Genomic DNA, 18,560 nt, shown 5'->3' with positions numbered 1-18,560 from the left:
GAATCCTAGGATAAATCCCATCAGGTCCCGGGGACTTATCTATTTTCAGCCTGTCCAGAATTGCCAACACCTCTTCCCTACGTACCTCAATGCCATCTATTCTATTAGCCTGGGGCTCAGCATTCTCCTCCACAACATTATCTTTTTCCTGAGTGAATACTGACGAAAAATATTCATTTAGTATCTCGCCTATCTCTTCAGACTCCACACACAATTTCCCATCCCTGTCCTTGACTGGTCCTACTCTTTCCCTAGTCATTCGCTTATTCCTGACATACCTATAGAAAGCTTTTGGGTTTTCCTTGATCCTTCCTGCCAAATACTTCTCATGTCCCCTCCTTGCTCGTCTTAGCTCTCTCTTTAGATCCTTCCTCGCTACCTTGTAACTATCCATCGCCCCAACCGAAACTTCACACCTCATCTTCACATAGGCCTCCTTCTTCCTCTTAACAAGAGATTCCACTTCCTTGGTAAACCACGGTTCCCTCGCTCGACGCCTTCCTCCCTGTCTGACCGGTACATACTTATCAAGAACACGCAGTAGCTGATCCTTGAACAAGCCCCACTTATCCAGTGTGCCCAACACTTGCAGCCTACTTCTCCACCTTATCCCCCCCAAGTCACGTCTAATGGCATCATAATTGCCCTTCCCCCAGCTATAACTCTTGCCCTGCGGTGTATACTTATCCCTTTCCATCATTAACGTAAACGTCACCGAATTGTGGTCACTGTCCCCAAAGTGCTCTCCTACCTCCAAATCCAACACCTGGCCTGGTTCATTACCCAAAACCAAATCCAACGTGGCCTCGCCTCTTGTTGGCCTGTCAACATATTGTTTCAGGAAACCCTCCTGCACACACTGTACAAAAAACGACCCATCTATTGTACTCGAACTATATCTTTTCCAGTCAATATTTGGAAAGTTAAAGTCTCCCATAATAACTACCCTGTTACTTTCGCTCATATCCAGAATCATCTTCGCCATCCTTTCCTCTACATCCCTAGAACTATTAGGAGGCCTATAAAAAACTCCCAACAGGGTGACCTCTCCTTTCCTGTTTCTAACTTCAGCCCATACTACCTCGGAAGAAGAGTCCCCATCTAGCATCCTCTCCGCCACCGTAATACTGCTCTTGACTAGCAGCGCCACACCTGCCCCTCTTGCCTCCTTCTCTGAGCTTACTAAAACACCTAAACCCCGGAATCTGCAACATCCATTCCTGTCCCTGCTCTATCCATGTCTCTGAAATGGCCACAACATCGAAGTCCCAGGTACCAACCCATGCTGTCAGTTCCCCTACCTTGTTTCGTATACTCCTGGCATTGAAGTAGACACACTTCAAACCACCTACCTGAACACTGGCCCCCTCCTGCGACGTCAAATCTGTGCTCCTGACCTCTATACTCTCATTCTCCCTTACCCTAAAACTACAATCCGGGTTCCCATGCCCCTGCTGCATTAGTTTAAACCCCCCCAAAGAGCACTAACAAATCTCCCCCCCCAGGATATTTGTGCCCCTCAGGTTCAGATGTAGACCATCCTGTCTGTAGAGGTCCCACCTTCCCCAGAAAGAGCCCCAGTTATCCAGAAATCTGAATCCCTCCCGCCTGCACCATCCCTGTAGCCACGTGTTTAAATGCTCTCTCTCCCTATTCCTCATCTCATTATCACGTGGCACGGGCAACAACCCAGAGATAACAACTCTGTTTGTTCTAGTTCTGAGCTTCCATCCTAGCTCCCTGAAAGCCTGCCTGACATCCTTGTCCCCTTTCCTACCTATGTCGTTAGTGCCAATGTGGACCACGACTTGGGACTGCTCCCCCTCACCCCTAAGGACCCGGAAAACACGATCCGAGACATCACGTACCCTTGCACCTGGGAGGCAACATACCAAACGTGAGTCTCTCACGCTCCCACAAAATCTCCTATCTGTGCCCCTGACTATAGAGTCCCCAATTACTAATGCTCTGCTCCTCTCCCCCCTTCCCTTCTGAGCAACAGGGACAGACTCCGTGCCAGAGGCCCGTACCCCAATGGCTTACCCCTGGTAAGTCCCCCCCCCCACAAGTATCCAAAGCGGTATACTTGTTTCTCAGGGGAACGACCGCAGGGGATCCCTGCACTGACTGCTTTTTCCCAGCCCCTCTTACAGTTACCCACCTATCTCCAATCTTTGGTGTAACTAATTCCCTGAAGCTGCTATCTATGACCCCTTCTGCCTCCCGAATGATCCGAAGTTCTTCCAACTCCAGCTCCAGTTCCCTAACTCGGTCTTGGAGGAGCTGGAGATGGCAGCACTTCCTGCAGGTAAAATCAGCAGGGACACTAACTGCATCCCTCACCTCAAACATCCTGCAGGAGGAACATTGCACTCCCTTCCCTGCCATCCCTCTAACTTTCTACCAAGATCTGGCTAACAACTAAATTAAATTTTTATTAAAAATAATAATATAATAAAATATGGTACTTACCTCAGACCAATGGGTTTTATTATTAGGTTAGAGGAGGAGGGTGGGTGGGAGACACTACACGTGTAGTGTCTCGGGTTTCCTCTCCACCAGAATTTATTGGTGAAGGTCTTCCCAGACGTCCGCGGGTCGACTTCCTGTTCCCGCCTAAAACACTAATTTATAAAAAAAAAAAATTCTCAGCTCCCGCTGAAACTGACTCACCAGCTGTTCTCCCTCCGAAATCGACTGGCCTGCCCCTGCAAAGACAAGTGCTTTTAAAGGTTGACTTACCTCCCAGCAGCCACTTCCGCACTGCTCCCGCTGAAACTGACTAACCAGCTGTTCTCACGCCGAAATCGACTCAAGGGGGGGGGTAAGGAAGGGGGGGCAGGGGGCGGTAAGGAAGGGGGCGCGGGGGGGGTAAGGAAGGGGGGCCGGGGGGGTAAGGAAGGGGGGCCAGGGGGGTAAGGAAGGGGGGGCAGGGGGAGGTAAGGAAAGGGGGGCAGGGAGGCGGGTAAGGAAGTGGGGGCAGGGGGGGGCAAGGAAGGGGGGCAAGGAAGGGGGGGCAGGGGGGTAAGGAAGGGGGGGCAGGGGGGGTAAGGAAGGGGGGGCAGGGGGGTAAGGAAGGGGGGCAGAGGCGGGTAAGGAAGGGGGGTAAGGAAGGGGGGCAGGGGCGGCGTAAGGAAAGGGGGTAAGGAAGGGGGCAGGGGGGTAAGGAAGGGGGCAGGGGGGTAAGAAAGGGTGGGCAGTGGGGGGTAAGGAAGGGGGCAGGGGGGGTAAGGAAGGGGGGGCAGGGGGGTAAGGAAGGGGGGCAGGGGGGGTAAGGAAGGGAGGGCGGAGGGGGGCATGGGGGAAAGGAAGGGGGAGGGGGGTAAGGAAGGGGGGCAGGGGGTAAGGAAGGGGGGTAAGGAAAGGGGGGCAGGGGGTAAGGAGGGGGGGCCGGGGGGGTAAGGAAGGGGGGCCGGGGGGGTAAGGAAGGGGGGGCAGGGGGAGGTAAGGAAAGGGGGGCAGGGAGGCGGGTAAGGAAGTGGGGGCAGGGGGGGGCAAGGAAGGGGGGCAAGGAAGGGGGGGCAGGGGGGTAAGGAAGGGGGGGCAGGGGGGGTAAGGAAGGGGGGGCAGGGGGGTAAGGAAGGGGGGCAGAGGCGGGTAAGGAAGGGGGGTAAGGAAGGGGGGCAGGGGCGGCGTAAGGAAAGGGGGTAAGGAAGGGGGCAGGGGGGTAAGGAAGGGGGCAGGGGGGTAAGAAAGGGTGGGCAGTGGGGGGTAAGGAAGGGGGCAGGGGGGGTAAGGAAGGGGGGGCAGGGGGGTAAGGAAGGGGGGCAGGGGGGTAAGGAAGGGGGGCAGGGGGGTAAGGAAGGGAGGGCGGAGGGGGGCATGGGGGAAAGGAAGGGGGGAGGGGGGTAAGGAAGGGGGGCAGGGGGTAAGGAAGGGGGGTAAGGAAAGGGGGGCAGGGGGTAAGGAGGGGGGGCAGGGGGTAAGGAAGGGGGGGCAGGGGGGTAAGGAAGTGGGGACGGGGGGTAAGGAAGGGGGGCGAAGGGGGGGTAAGGAAGGGGGGGCGTAAGGAAAGGGGGGGTAAGGAAGGGGGGGCAGGGGGGTAAGGAAGTGGGGGCAGGGGGGTAAGGAAGGGGGCAGGGGGGTAAGGAAGGAGGGCAGGGGGGGTAAGGAAGGGGGGGCAGGGGGGTAAGGAAGGGGGGGCAGGGGATAAGGAAGGGGGGCAGGGGGGTAAGGAAGGGGGGGCAGGGGGGTAAGGTAAGGAAAGGGGGGTAAGGAAAGGGGGGCGGGGGTAAGGAAAGGGGGGTAGGGAGGCGGGTAAGGAAGTGGGGACGGGGGTAAAGAAGGGCGGGTAAGGAATGGGGGGCAGTGGGGTAAGGAAGGGGGGGCAGGGGGTAAGGAAGGGGGGCAGGGGGGTAAGGAAGGGGGGGCAGGGGGGTAAGGAAGGGGGGGCAGGGAGGGTAAGGAAGGGTGGGCAGGGGGGTAAGGAAGGGGGCGCAGGTGGGTAAGGAAGGGGGGGCAGGGGGGGCTAAGGAAGGGGGGGCAGGGGGGTAAGGAAGGGGGGGCAGGGTGGGTAAGGAAGGGGGGGGCAGGGGGGTAAGGAAGGGGGGGCATGGGGGTAAGGAAGGGGGGGCATGGGGGTAAGGAGGGGCACGGGGGGTGGGGGGGTAAGGGGGGCAGGGTGGTAAGGAAGGGGGGAAGGAGGGGCGGCGGGGGTTAAGTAGTGGGGGGCAGGGGGGTAAGGAGGGGGGCAGGGGGGGTAAGGAGGGGGGGCAGGGGGTAAGGGGGGGCAGGGGGGTAAGGAGGGGGGTAAGGAAGTGGGGGATAGGGGGGTAAGGAGGGGGAAGCAGGAGGGTAAGGAGGGGGCAGGGGCGTAAGGAGGTGGGGGCAGGGGGGGTAAGGAGGGCGGGCAGGGGGGTGGGGAGGGGGGGCGGGGGGCTAAGGAGGGCGGTGGCGGGGGGGTAAGGAGAGGGGGGTAAGGAGGGGGGCAGGGGGGTAAGGGTGGGGGGTCAGGGGGGTAAGGAGAGGGGGGTAAGGAGGGGGGGGGCAGGGGGGTATGGGTGGGGGGGCAGGGGGGTAAGGGTGGGGGGCAGGGGGGTAAGGAAGGGGGGCAGGGGGGTAAGGAAGGGGGAGGCAGGGGGGTAAGGAAGGGGGAGGGGGGGCGGGGGGCTAAGGAGGGCGGTGGCGGGGGGGTAAGGAGAGGGGGGTAAGGGGGCGGGGGGCTAAGGAGGGCTGTGGCGGGGGGGGTAAGGAGAGGGGGGTAAGGAGGGGGGCAGGGGGTAAGGGTGGGGGGTCAGGGGGGTAAGGAGAGGGGGGTAAGGAGGGGGGGGCAGGGGGGTAAGGGTGGGGGGGCAGGGGGGTAAGGGTGGGGGCAGGGGGGTAAGGAAGGGGGGTAAGGAAGGGGGAGGCAGGGGGGTAAGGAAGGGGGAAGCAGGGGGGTAAGGAAGGGGGAGGCAGGGGGGTAAGGAGGGGGGCAGTGGGGGTAAGGAGGGGGGCAGGGGGTTAAGAGGGTGGGGGGAAGGGGGGAAGAGGGTGGGGGGAAGGGGGGAAGAGGGTGGGGGGGGAGGGGGGAAGAGGGGGAGGGGGGTAAGAGGGTGGGGGGAGGGGGGAAGAGGATGGGGGGTGGGGGGTAAGGGGTGGGGGAGGGGGTTGTGGGGGGGTGGGGGGTAAGGGATGGAGGGGGGTAAGGGGGTAGAGGGGTGAGGAGGGGATGAGGGTGGGGGATGTGGGAGGGGGTTTGAGGGGGCGAATAAGGTGGGAGGGGAGTGGAGTGGTAGAGGGGGGGATGGGGGGGAGTGATGGGGGGGTATGAGGGGGAGGGATAAGGGGGATGGGGAGGGGGGATGAGGGGTGGAGGAGTGGGGAGGGAGGGGAGGGGTGGATGATGGGGGTAGTGAGGGGGTGGGGGGGTGGTGAGGGGGCGGAGGGAGGGAGGGTGAGTGGGGAGGGAGGAGAGGGGGAGGTGTGGGGGTGAGAGAGTGAGGGAGGATGAGAGTTGGGTGAGGGGTGGGGGTATAGAGAGGGGAGGGGACAGAGTGGTGGGGGGACAGAAAGGGGAGAGAGTGAGAAGGGGAGGCTCTATGGGTAGAGATCAGGAATATTGACTGGGGCTCACTTAGTGCCAAGGGCTTAGACGGGGCGGAGTTTGTAAGGAGCATCCAGAGGGCTTCTTAAAACAATATGTAGATAGTCCAACTAGGGAAGGGGCGGTACTGGACCTGGTATTGGGGAATGAGCCCGGCCAGGTGGTAGAGTTTCAGCAGGGGAGCATTTCGGTAACAGTGACCACAATTCAGTAAGCTTTAAAGTACTGGTGGACAAGGATAAGAGTGGTCCTAGGATGAATGTGCTAAATTGGGGGAAGGCTAATTATAACAATATTAGGCAGGAACTGAAGAACCTAGATTGGGGGCGGATGTTTGAGGGCAAATCAACATCTGACATGTGGGAGTCTTTCAAATGTCAATTGAAAGGAATTCAGGACCGGCATGTTCCTCTGAGGAAGAAGGATAAATACGGCAAATTTCGGGAACCTTGGATAACGAGAGATATTGTAGGCTTCGTCAAAAAGAAAAAGGAGGCATTTGTCAGGGCTAAAAGGCTGGGAACAGACGAAGCCTGTGTGGCATATAAGGAAAGTAGGAAGGAACTGAAGCAAGGAGTCAGGAGGGCTAGAAGGGGTCACGAAAAGTCATTGGCAAATAGGGTTAAGGAAAATCCCAAGGCTTTTTACATGTATATAAAAAGCAAGAGGGTCGCCAGGGAAAGGGTTGGCCCACTGAAGGACAGGGGAGGGAATCTATGTGTGGAGCCAGAGGAAATGGGCGAGGTATTAAATACATTGCATCAGTATTCACCAAAGAGAAGGAATTGGTGGATGTTGAGTCTGGAGAAGGGTGTGTAGATAGCCTGGGTCACATTGAGATCCACAAAGGCAAGGTGTTGGGTGTCTTGAAAAATATTACGGTAGATAAGTCCCCAGGGCCTGATGGGATCTACCCCAGAATACTGAAGGAGGCAAGAGAGGAAATTGCTGAGGCCTTGACAGAAATCCTTGGATCCTCACTGTCTTCAGGAGATGTCCCGGAGGACTGGAGAATAGCCAATGTTGTTCCTCTTTAAGAAGGGTAGCAAGGATAATCCAGGGAACTACAGGCCGGTGAGCCTTACTTCAGTGGTAGGGAAATTACTGGAGAGATTTCTTCGAGACAGATCTACTCCCATTTGGAAGCAAGTGGACGTATTAGTGAGAGGCAGCACGGTTTTGTGAAGGGGAGGTTGTGTCTCACTGACTTCATAGAATTTTTCGAGGAGGTCACAAAGATGATTGATGCAGGTAGGGCAGTGGATGTTGTTTATATGGACTTCCGAAAGGCCTTTGACAAGTCTCTCATGGCAGACTGGTACAAAAGGTGAAGTCACATTGGATTAGAGGTGAGCTGGCAAGGTGGATACAGAACTGTCTAGGTCATAGAAGGCAGAGAGTAGCAATGGAAGGATGCTTTTCTGATTGGAGGGCTGTGACCAGTGGTGTTCCGCAGGGATCAGTGCTCTGGGACCTTTGCTGTTCGTAGATATATAAATGATTTGGAGGAAAATGTAACTGGTCTGATTAGTAAGCTTGCGGACGACACAAAGGTTGGTGGAATTGCGGATAGCGATGAGGACTGTCAGAGGATACAACAGGATTTAGATCGTTTGGAGACTTGGGCGGAGAGATGGCAGATGGAGTTTAATCCGGACAAATGTGCGGTAATGCATTTTGGAAGGTCTAATGCAGGTAGGGAATAGACAGTGAATGGTAGAATGTTGCAGCTGTATAGAACCTTAGTTAGGCCACACTTGGAGTATAGTGTTCAATTTTGGTCGCCACACTACCAGAAGGATGTGGAGGCTTTAGAGAGGGTGCAGAAGAGATTTACCAGAATGTTGCCTGGTATGGAGGGCATTAACTATGAGGAGCAGTTGAATAAACTTGGTTTGTTCTCACTGGAACGACGGAGGTTGAGGAGCGACCTGCTAGAGGTCTACAAAATTATGAGGGGCATAGACAGAGTGGATAGTCAGAGGCTTTTCCCCAGGGTAGAGGGGTCAATTACTAGGGGGCATAGGTTTAAGGTGCGAGGGGCAAGGTTTAGAGGAGATGTACGAGGCAAGATTTTTACACTGAGGGTAGTGGGTGCCTGGAACTCGCTACCGGAGGAGGTGGTGGAAGCAGGGACGATAGTGACATTTAAGGGGCATCTTGACAAATACATGAATAGGATGGGACTAGAGGGATACGGACCCCGGAAGTGTAGAAGATTGTAGTTTAGTCGGGCAGCATGGTCGGCACGGGCTTGGAGGGCCGGAGGGCCTGTTCCTGTGCTGTACTTTTCTTTGTTCTTGGTTTTTGGGGAGAGAATCCCGAGTACAGGATGGGGACAGAGTCCCGAGTCCGGGATGGGGACAGAGTCCCGAGTCCGGGATGGGGACAGAATCCCGAGTCCGGGATGGGGACAGAGTCCCGAGTTCTGGATGGGGACAGAGTCCTGAGTCCGGGATGGGGACAGAGTCCTGAGTCCGGGATGGGGACAGAGTCCTGAGTCCGGGATGGGGACAGGGTCCCGAGTTCGGGATGGGGACAGAATCCCGAGTACGGGCTGGGGACAGAATCCCGAGTACGGGCTGGGGACAGAATCCCGAGTACAGGATGGGGACAGAATCCCGAGTACAGGATGGGGACAGCGCCCCGAGTACGGGCTGGGGACAGAATCCCGAGTCCGGGATGGGGACAGCGTCCCGAGTACGGGCTGGGGACAGAATCCCGAGTCCGGGCTGGGGACAGAATCCCGAGTCCGGGATGGGGACAGAGTCCCGAGTCCAGGATGGGGACAGAATCCCGAGTACAGGATGGGGACTGAATCCCGAGTCCGGGCTGGGGACAGAATCCCGAGTACGGGATGGGGACAGAGTCCCGAGTCCGGGATGGGGACAGAATCCCGAGTACAGGATGGGGACAGAATCCCGAGTCCGGGCTGGGGACAGAATCCCGAGTCCGGGCTGGGGACAGGGTCCCGAGTCCGGGATGTGGACAGAGTCCCGAGTCCGGGTTGGGGACTGCGTCCCGTGTACGGGATGGGGACAGATTAAGTGTTGATTAAATTGCTGACTGTAACTCTGTTTTTTTCCAGAGCTGCATCATTAAACGATATTGTGAGAAGAGGTTTGTCCCAAAATATTTGGCAACTATTGGAATCGACTATGGAGTTACAAAGTGCGTACTGTGCTAATTTTCCCCCCATCTTTGGTGATCTGATTTTGCTTATACCCTGTTTTTTGGCTATTAACAGACCGGTAGTGATCTAAGTGTGAGAATGCATTGCTCTTATTATTGATTTGAAATATGTTAATAATAATATATTAATCATCGCTTATTGTCACAAGTAGGCTTCAGTGAAGTTACTGCTGGCCTGGGAAAGCTCTCCCAGGCCAGCGAGACCCCAGTCCCACAGGGCCCTGGGAAAGCTCTCCCAGGCCAGCGAGGGCCCAATCCCACAGGGCCCTGGGAAAGCTCTCCCAGGCCAGCGAGACCCCAATCCCACAGGGCCCTGGGAAAGCTCTCCCAGGTCAGCGAGGGCCCAATCCCATAGGGCCCTGGGAAAGCTCTCCCAGGCCAGCGAGACCCCAATCCCACAGGGCCCTGGGAAAGCTCTCCCAGGTCAGCGAGGGCCCAATCCCATAGGGCCCTGGGAAAGCTCTCCCAGGCCAGCGAGACCCCAATCCCACAGCGTCCCTGGGAAAGCTCTCCCAGACCAGCGAGGGCCCAATCCCACAGGGCCCTGGGAAATCTCTCCCAGACCAGCGAGGGCCCAATCCCATAGGGCCCTGGGAAAGTTCTCCCAGGCCAGCGAGAACCCGGTCCCACAGCGCCGTGGGAAAACTCACCCAGGCCAGCGAGACCCCAGTCCCACAGGGCCCTGGGAAAGCTCTCCCAGGCCAGCGAGACCCCAGTCCCACAGGGCCCTGGGAAAGCTCTCCCAGGCCAGCGAGGGCCCAATCCCACAGGGCCCTGGGAAAGCTCTCCCAGGCCAGCGAGACCCCGGTCCCACAGGGCCCTGGGAAAGCTCTCCCAGGCCAGCGAGACCCCGGTCCCACAGGGCCCTGGGAAAACCCTCCCAGGCCAGAGAGACCCCGGTCCCACAGCGCCGTGGGAAAGCTCTCCCAGGCCAGCGAGACCCCAGTCCCACAGGGCCCTGGGAAAGCTCTCCCAGGCCAGCGAGACCCCGGTCCCACAGGGCCCTGGGAAATCTCTCCCAGGCCAGCGAGGTCCCGGTCCCACACCGTCCCTGGGAAAGCTCTCCCAGGCCAGTGAGACCCCAGTCCCAGAGGGCCCTCGGAAAGCTCTCCCAGGTCAGCGAGGACCCGGTCCCACAGGACCCTGGGAAAGATCACCCAGGCCAGCGAGGTCCCGGTCCCACATGGCCCTGGGAAAACTCTTCCAGGCCAGCGAGGACCCGCTCCCACAGGGCCCTGGGAAATCTCTCCCAGGCCAGCGAGACCCCAATCCCACAGGGCCCTGGGAAAGCTCTCCCAGGCCAGCGAGGACCCGCTCCCACAGCGTCCCTGGGAAAGCTCTCCCAGGCCAGCGAGACCCCGGTCCCACAGGGCCCTGGGAAAGCTCTCCCAGGCCAGCGAGACCCCGGTCCCACAGGGCCCTGGGAAATCTCTCCCAGGCCAGCGAGACCCCGGTCCCACAGGGCCCTGGGAAAGCTCTCCCAGGCCAGCGAGGACCCGCTCCCACAGCGTCCCTGGGAAAGCTCTCCCAGGCCAGCGAGACCCCGGTCCCACAGGGCCCTGGGATATCTCTCCCAGGCCAGCGAGGACCCGGTCCCACAGCGTCCCTGGGAAAGCTCTCCCAGGCCAGCGAGGACCCGGTCCCACAGGGCCCTGGGAAAGCTCTCCCAGGCCAGCGAGACCCCAATCCCACAGGGCCCTGGGAAAGCTCTCCCAGGCCAGCGAGGTCCCGGTCCCACAGGCCCCTGGGAAAGCTCTCCCAGGCCAGCGAGGTCCCGGTCCCACAGGGCCCTCGGAAAGATCTCCCAGGCCAGCGAGACCCCAGTCCCAGAGGGCCCTCGGAAAGATCTCCCAGGCCAGCGAGACCCCGGTCCCACAGGGCCCTGGGAAAGCTCTCCCAGGGCAGCGAGGACACGGTCCCACAGGGCCCTGGGAAAGCTCTCCCAGGCCAGCGAGACCCCAATCCCACAGGGCCCTGGGAAAGCCCTCCCAAGCCAGCGAGGACACGGTCCCACAGGGCCCTGGGAAAGCTCTCCCAGGCCAGTGAGACCCCAGTCCCACAGGGCCCTGGGAAAGCTCTCCCAGGCCAGTGAGACCCCAGTCCCAGAGGGCCCTCGGAAAGCTCTCCCAGGCCAGCGAGGTCCCGGTGCCACAGGGCCGTGGGAAAGCTCTCCCAGGCCAGCGAGACCCCAATCCCACAGGGCCCTGGGAAAGCTCTCCGAGGCCAGCGAGGACCCGCTCCCACAGCGTCCCTGGGAAAGCTCTCCCAGGCCAGCGAGACCCCAATCCCACAGGGCCCTGGGAAAGCTCTCCGAGGCCAGCGAGACCCCGGTCCCACAGGGCCCTGGGAAAGCTCTCCCAGGCCAGCGAGACCCCGGTCCCACAGGGCCCTGGGAAAGCTCTCCCAGGCCAGCGAGACCCCGGTCCCACAGGGCCCTGGGAAAGCTCTCCCAGGCCAGCGAGACCCCGGTCCCACAGGGCCCTGGGAAAGCTCTCCCAGGCCAGCGAGACCCCAATCCCACAGGGCCCTGGGAAAGCTCTCCCAGGCCAGCGAGTCCCCAATCCCACAGGGCCCTCGGAAAGCTCTCCCAGGCCAGCGAGGTCCCGGTCCCACAGGGCCCTGGGAAAGCTCTCCCAGGCCAGAGAGACGCCAGTCCCACAGGGCCCTGGGAAAGCTCTCCCAGGCCAGCGAGACCCGAATCCCACAGGGCCCTGGGAAAGCTCTCCCAGGCCAGCGAGACCCCAATCCCACAGGGCCCTGGGAAAGCTCTCCCAGGCCAGCGAGGTCCCGGTCCCACAGGGCCCTGGGAAAGCTCTCCCAGGTCAGCGAGGACCTGGTCCCACAGGGCCCTGGGAAATCTCTCCCAGGCCAGCGAGACCCCAGTCCCACAGGGCCCTAGGAAACCTCTCCCAGGCCAGCGAGACCCCGGTCCCACAGGGCCCTGGGGAATCTCTCCCAGGCCAGCGAGTTCCCGGTCCCACAGCGTCCCTGGGAAAGCTCTCCCAGGCCAGCGAGACCCCAGTCCCACAGGGCCCTGGGAAAGCTCTCCCAGAACAGCGAGACCCCAGTCCCAGAGGGCCCTGGGAAAGCTCTCCCAGGCCAGCGAGACCCCAGTCCCACAGGGCCCTGGGAAAGCTCTCCCAGGCCAGCGAGACCCCAGTCCCAGAGGGCCCTGGGAAAGCTCTCCCAGGTCAGCGAGGTCCCGGTCCCACAGGGCCCTGGAAAAGATCTCCCAGGCCAGCGAGACCCCAATCCCACAGGGCCCTGGGAAAGCTCTCCCAGGTCAGCGAGGTCCCGGTCCCCCAGGGCCCTGGGAAAGCTCTCCCAGGCCAGCGAGACCCCAGTCCCAGAGGGCCCTCGGAAATATCTCCCAGGCCAGCGAGACCCCAATCCCACAGGGCCCTGGGAAAGCTCTCCCAGGCCAGCGAGGTCCCAGTCCCACAGGGCCCTAGGAAAGCTCTCCCAGGCCAGCGAGACCCCGGTCCCACAGGGCCCTGGGAAAGCTCTCCCAGGCCAGCGAGGACCCGGTCCCACAGGGCCCTGGGAAATCTCTCCCAGGCCAGCGAGGTCCCAGTCCCACAGGGCCCTGGGAAATCTCTCCCAGGCCAGCGAGATCCCAGTCACATGGCCCTGGGAAAGCTCTCCCAGGCCAGCGAGACCCTAATCCCACAGGGCCCTGGGAAAGCTCTCCCAGGTCAGCGAGGTCCCGGTCCCACAGGGCCCTGGGAAAGCTCTCCCAGGCCAGCGAGGTCCCGGTCCCACAGGGCCCTGGGAAAGCTCTCCCAGGCCAGCGAGACCCCAGTCCCACAGGGCCCTCGGAAATCTCTCACAGGCCAGCGAGACCCCGGTCCCACAGGGCCCTGGGAAATCTCTCCCAGGCCAGCGAGACCCCAATCCCACAGGGCCCTGGGAAAGCTCTCCCAGGCCAGTGAGGTCCCGGTCCCACAGGGCCCTGGGAAAGCTCTCCCAGGCCAGCGAGACCCCAATCCCACAGGGTCCTGGGAAAGCTCTCCCAGGCCAGCGAGACCCCAATCCCACAGGGCCCTGGGAAAGCTCTCCCAGGCCAGCGAGGTCCCGGTCCCACAGGGCCCTGGGAAAGCTCTCCCAGGTCAGCGAGGACCTGGTCCCACAGGGCCCTGGGAAATCTCTCCCAGGCCAGCGAGACCCCGGTCCCACAGGGCCCTGGGAAACCTCTCCCAGGCCAGCGAGGACCTGGTCCCACAGGGCCCTGGGAAAGCTCTCCCAGGCCAGCGAGACCCCGGTCCCACAGGGCCCTGGGGAATCTCTCCCAGGCCAGCGAGTTCCCGGTCCCACAGCGTCCCTGGGAAAGCTCTCCCAGGCCAGCGAGACCCCAGTCCCACAGGGCCCTGGGAAAGCTCTCCCAGAACAGCGAGACCCCAGTCCCAGAGGGCCCTGGGAAAGCTCTCCCAGGTCATCGAGGTCCCGGTCCCACAGGGCCCTGGGAAAGATCTCCCAGGCTAGCGAGACCCCAATCCCACAGGGCCCTGGGCAAGCTCTCCCAGGTCAGCGAGGTCCCGGTCCGACAGGGCCCTGGGAAAGCTCTCCCAGGCCAGCGAGACCCCAGTCCCAGAGGGCCCTCGGAAAGATCTCCCAGGCCAGCGAGACCCCAATCCCACAGGGCCCTGGGAAAGCTCTCCCAGGCCAGCGAGGACCCGGTCCCACGGGGCCCTGGGAAATCTCTCCCAGGCCAGCGAGGTCCCAGTCCCACAGGGCCCTGGGAAATCTCTCCCAGGCCAGCGAGATCCCAGTCACACGGCCCTGGGAAAGCTCTCCCAGGCCAGCGAGACCCTAATCCCACAGGGCCCTGGGAAAGCTCTCCCAGGACAGCGTGGTCCCGGTCCCACAGGGCCCTGGGAAAGCTCTCCCAGGCCAGCGAGGTCACGGTCCCACAGGGCCCTGGGAAAGCTCTCCCAGGCCAGAGAGGACCTGGTCCCACAGGGCCCTGGGAAATCGCTCCCAGGCCAGCGAGGTCCCGGTCCCACAGGGCCCTGGGAAAGCTCTCCCAGGTCAGCGAGGACCTGGTCCCACAGGGCCCTGGGAAATCTCTCCCAGGCCAGCGAGGTCCCGGTCCCACAGGGCCCTGGGAAATCTCTCCCAGGCCAGCGAGACCCCAGTCCCACAGGCCCCTGGGAAATCTCTCCCAGGCCAGCGAGGTGCCGGTCCCACAGGGCCCTGGGAAAGCTCTCCCAGGCCAGCGAGGTCCCGGTCCCACAGGGCCCTGGGAAAGCTCTCCCAGGCCAGCGAGAACACGCTCCCACAGGGCCCTGGGAAAGCTCTCCCAGACCAGCGAGGACCTGGTCCCACAGGGCCCTGGGAAAGCTCTCCCAGGCAAGCGAGGCCCCGGCCCCACAGGGGACTGGGAAATCTCTCCCAGGCCAGCGAGACCCCAATCCCACAGGGCCCTGGGAAAACTCTCCCAGGCCAGCGAGGACCCGCTCCCACAGCGTCCCTGGGAAAGCTCTCCCAGGCCAGCGAGACCCCAATCCCACAGGGTCCTGGGAAAGCTCTCCCAGGCCAGCGAGGACCCAATCCCACAGGGCCCTGGGAAAGCTCTCCCAGGCCAGCGAGGTCACGGTCCCACAGGGCCCTGGGAAAGCTCTCCCAGGTCAGAGAGACCCCGGTCCCACAGGGCCCTGGGAAAGCTCTCCCAGGCCAGCGAGGACCCGGTCCAACAGGGCCCTGGGAAAGCTCTCCCAGGCCAGCGAGGAACCGCTCCCACAGGGCCCTGGGAAAGCTCTCCCAGGCCAGAGAGGACCTGGTCCCACAGGGCCCTGGGAAAGCTCTCCCAGGCCAGCGAGGACCTGGTCCCACAGGGCCCTGGGAAAGCTCTCCCAGGCCAGCGAGGACCTGGTCCCACAGGGCCCTGGGAAAGCTCTCCCAGGCAAGCGAGGCCCCGGCCCCACAGGGGACTGGGAAATCTCTCCCAGGCCAGCGAGACCCCAATCCCACAGGGCCCTGGGAAAACTCTCCCAGGCCAGCGAGGACCCGCTCCCACAGCGTCCCTGGGAAAGCTCTCCCAGGCCAGCGAGACCCCAATCCCACAGGGCCCTGGGGAAGCTCTCCCAGGGCAGCGAGGACCTGGTCCCACAGGGCCCTGGGAAATCTCTCCCAGGCCAGCGAGGACCCGGTCCCACAGGGCCCTGGGAAAGCTCTCCCAGGCCAGCGAGGACCCGCTCCCACAGCGTCCCTGGGAAAGCTCTCCCAGGCCAGCGAGATCCCGGTCCCACAGGGCCCTGGGAAAGCTCTCCCAGGCCAGCGAGACCCCAATCCCACAGGGCCCTGGGAAAGCTCTCCCAGGCCAGCGAGGTCCCGGTCCCACAGGGCCCTGGGAAAGCTCTCACAGGCCAGCGAGGGCCCAATCCCAAAGGGCCCTGGGAAAGCTCTCCCAGGCCAGCGAGACCCCAATCCCACAGGGCCCTGGGAAAGCTCTCCCAGGCCAGCGAGACCCCGGTCCCACAGGGCCCTTGGAAAGTCTCCCAGGTCAGAGAGAACCTGGTCCCACAGGGCCCTGGGAACGCTCTCCCAGGCCAGCGAAACCCCGGTCCCACAGGGCCCTGGGAAAGCTCTCCCAGGTCAGAGAGGACCTGGTCCCACAGGGCCCTGGGAAAGCTCTCCCAGGCCAGTGAGACCCCAATCCCACAAGGCCCTGGGAAAGCTCTCCCAGGCCAGCGAGACCCCAATCCCACAGGGCCCTGGGAAAGCTCTCCCAGGCCAGCGACACCCCAATCCCACAGGGCCCTGGGAAAGCTCTCCCAGGCCAGCGAGACCCCAATCCCACAGGGCCCTGGGAAAGCTCTCCCAGGCCAGCGAGACCCCGGTCCCACAGGGCCCTGGGAAAGCTCTCCCAGGTCAGAGAGGACCTGGTCCCACAGGGCCCTGGGAAAGCTCTCCCAGGCCAGCGAGACCCCAATCCCACAGGGCCCTGGAAAGCTCTCCCAGGTCAGAGAGGACCTGGTCCCACAGCGCCCTGGGAAAGCTCTCCCAGGCCAGCGAGACCCCGGTCCCACAGGGGACTGGGAAATCTCTCCCAGGTCAGAGAGGAACTGGTCCCACAGGGCCCTGGGAAAGCTCTCCCAGGCCAGCGAGGTCCCAGTCCCACAGGGCCCTGGGAAAGCTCTCCCAGGCCAGGGAGGACCTGGTCCCACAGGGCCCTGGGAAAGCTCTCCCAGGCCAGCGAGACCCCAATCCCACAGGGCCCTGGGAAAGCTCTCCCAGGCCAGCGAGACCCCAATCCCACAAGGCCCTGGGAAAGCTCTCCCAGGCCAGCGAGATCCCGGTCCCTCAGGGCCCTGGGAAAGCTCTCCCAGGCCAGCGAGACCCCAATCCCACAAGGCCCTGGGAAAGCTCTCCCAGGCCAGCGAGATCCCGGTCCCTCAGGGCCCTCGGAAAGCTCTCCCAGGCCAGCGAGACCCCAATCCCACAAGGCCCTGGGAAAGCTCTCCCAGGCCAGCGAGATCCCGGTCCCACAGGGCCTTGGCAGGTTTCTATTCTCTTGGAGTCGTTGGAAAGTGGATTAATTGTCTGGTTTGGATTATGTTGCAGGAGTGAATTGAACTGAAATAAATCAAAGCTACTTCCCAGATAGTTTTATTTCTTTTCTTCCCCCTCAGGCTGCAGGTGAGGGATCGAGAGATTCGAGTTAACATATTTGATATGGCGGGTCAGCCTTTCTTCTATGAGGTAGGTAAGAGAAAGATTGTTCATTTGGAAGGCTGCTTTCACCTCTGGCGAAGTGTAACAACATTCTTTCCAACCAGTAAACTGCAGTCAGTCCGGTGTCGGTCTCTGTCAGGGTGTCGCAGCTTGCAGTGAGGAAGCCAGTTCAGCTGTTTTTGGAGTTGGTCAAGGAATAAACATAGCCATCGGAACTCTCTTGGTTTTCAGATCCTGCCGTGTGATCGAATGTCATGGGTATCCTAACAAGAGGTGGATCAGCAGCCCAGCTGGTTCTTGTACACCACACCAGCAGTATCCCAATCCCAGATTCCTTTATATCCCCATTCCACAAACTACCTGTAACCCATTCATGAATGTTGATCTGATCTCTGCTTTAATCATTAACTCTGTCAATAAATTCAAAGATGTGGAGGTGCCGGCGTTGGACTGGGGTGAGCACAGTAAGAAGTCTTACAACACCAGGTTAAAGTCCAACAGGTTTGTTTCGAATCACTAGCTTTCGGAGCGCTGCTCCTTCCTCAGGTGAATCCTCAGGTGAAGGAGCAGTGCTCCGAAAGCTAGTGTTTGAAACAAACCTGCTGGACTTTAACCTGGTGTTGGAAGACTTCTTACTGTAATAAATTCCAAAGCCTCATCATTTTCATGGTGAAAAACGCTGATCAGTCTCTTTATTTCATCTTGTGCATGTGCCACCAGTTTGAGAAAGGCATCTACCATACCTATCCTTCCATAATTTTAAACACCTTTCACAAATCATTCTTTTATCTTCTACAAATCAATGCACCCCCAATGTTTAAATCTGTTTATATTAGGGCAGCACGGTGGTGCAGTGGGTTAGCCCTGCTGCCTCACGGCGCCGAGGTCCCAGGTTCGATCCCGGCTCTGAGTCACTGTCCGTGTGGAGTTTGCACATTCTCCCCGTGTCTGTGTGGGTTTCACCCCCACAACTCAATGATGTGCAGGGTAGGTGGATTGGCCACGTTAAATTGCCTCTTTTCATGGGGGATTTTAATCGACATGTCGATTAGTTTAACCAGGTCGGTCAAGGCAGCCTTGAGGAGGAGTTTATAGAATGTATCCGCGATAGTTTCCTAGAACAGTATGTAATGGAACCTACGAGGGAACAAGCGGTCCTAGATCTGGTCCTGTGTAATGAGACAGGATTGATTAATAAGACCATAAGACATAGGAGCGGAAGTAAGGCCATTCGGCCCATCGAGTCCACTCCACCATTCAATCATGGCTGATTTCAACTCCATTTACCCGCTCTCTCTCCATAGCCCTTAATTCCTCGAGAAATCAAGAATTTATCAACTTCTGTCTTAAAGACACTCAACGTCCCGGCCTCCACCGCCCTCTGTGGCAATGAATTCCACAGACTCCTAGTTAGGGATTCTCTCGGAAGGAGCGATCACAATATGGTGGAATTTAAAATACAGATGGAGGGTAAGAAGGTAAAATCAAATACTAGTGTTTTGTGCTTAAACAAAGGAGATTACAATGGGATGAGAGACGAGCTAGCTAAGGTAGACTGGGAGCAAAGACTTTATGGTGAAACAGTTGAGGAACAGTGGAGAACCTTCCAAGCCATTTTTCACAGTGCTCAGCAAAGGTTTAGAACATTACAGGGCAGTACAGGCCCTTC

At 60.1% G+C, this 18,560-nt stretch overlaps 1 protein-coding gene across 3 annotated transcripts in view; it reads left to right on the top strand.

Annotated features, from left to right (window-relative positions):
- dnajc27 (DnaJ (Hsp40) homolog, subfamily C, member 27) overlaps positions 1-18,560 on the top strand; it is a 63,059-nt gene that overhangs the window by 2,119 nt on the left and 42,380 nt on the right. For all 3 annotated transcript variants that reach the window (XM_072515420.1, XM_072515401.1, XM_072515410.1), the window contains exons 2-3: positions 9,114-9,196; positions 16,849-16,918. In XM_072515420.1, coding sequence (XP_072371521.1) covers positions 9,114-9,196; positions 16,849-16,918 — 153 coding nt within the window. The remainder of the gene's footprint in view (positions 1-9,113; positions 9,197-16,848; positions 16,919-18,560) is intronic.

Source organism: Scyliorhinus torazame, chromosome 1, assembly GCF_047496885.1.
Source record: "Scyliorhinus torazame isolate Kashiwa2021f chromosome 1, sScyTor2.1, whole genome shotgun sequence".
NCBI lineage: Eukaryota > Metazoa > Chordata > Chondrichthyes > Carcharhiniformes > Scyliorhinidae > Scyliorhinus > Scyliorhinus torazame.
Note: the sequence above shows the minus strand (reverse complement) of the source record. Positions and strands in the feature narration are given on the sequence as shown.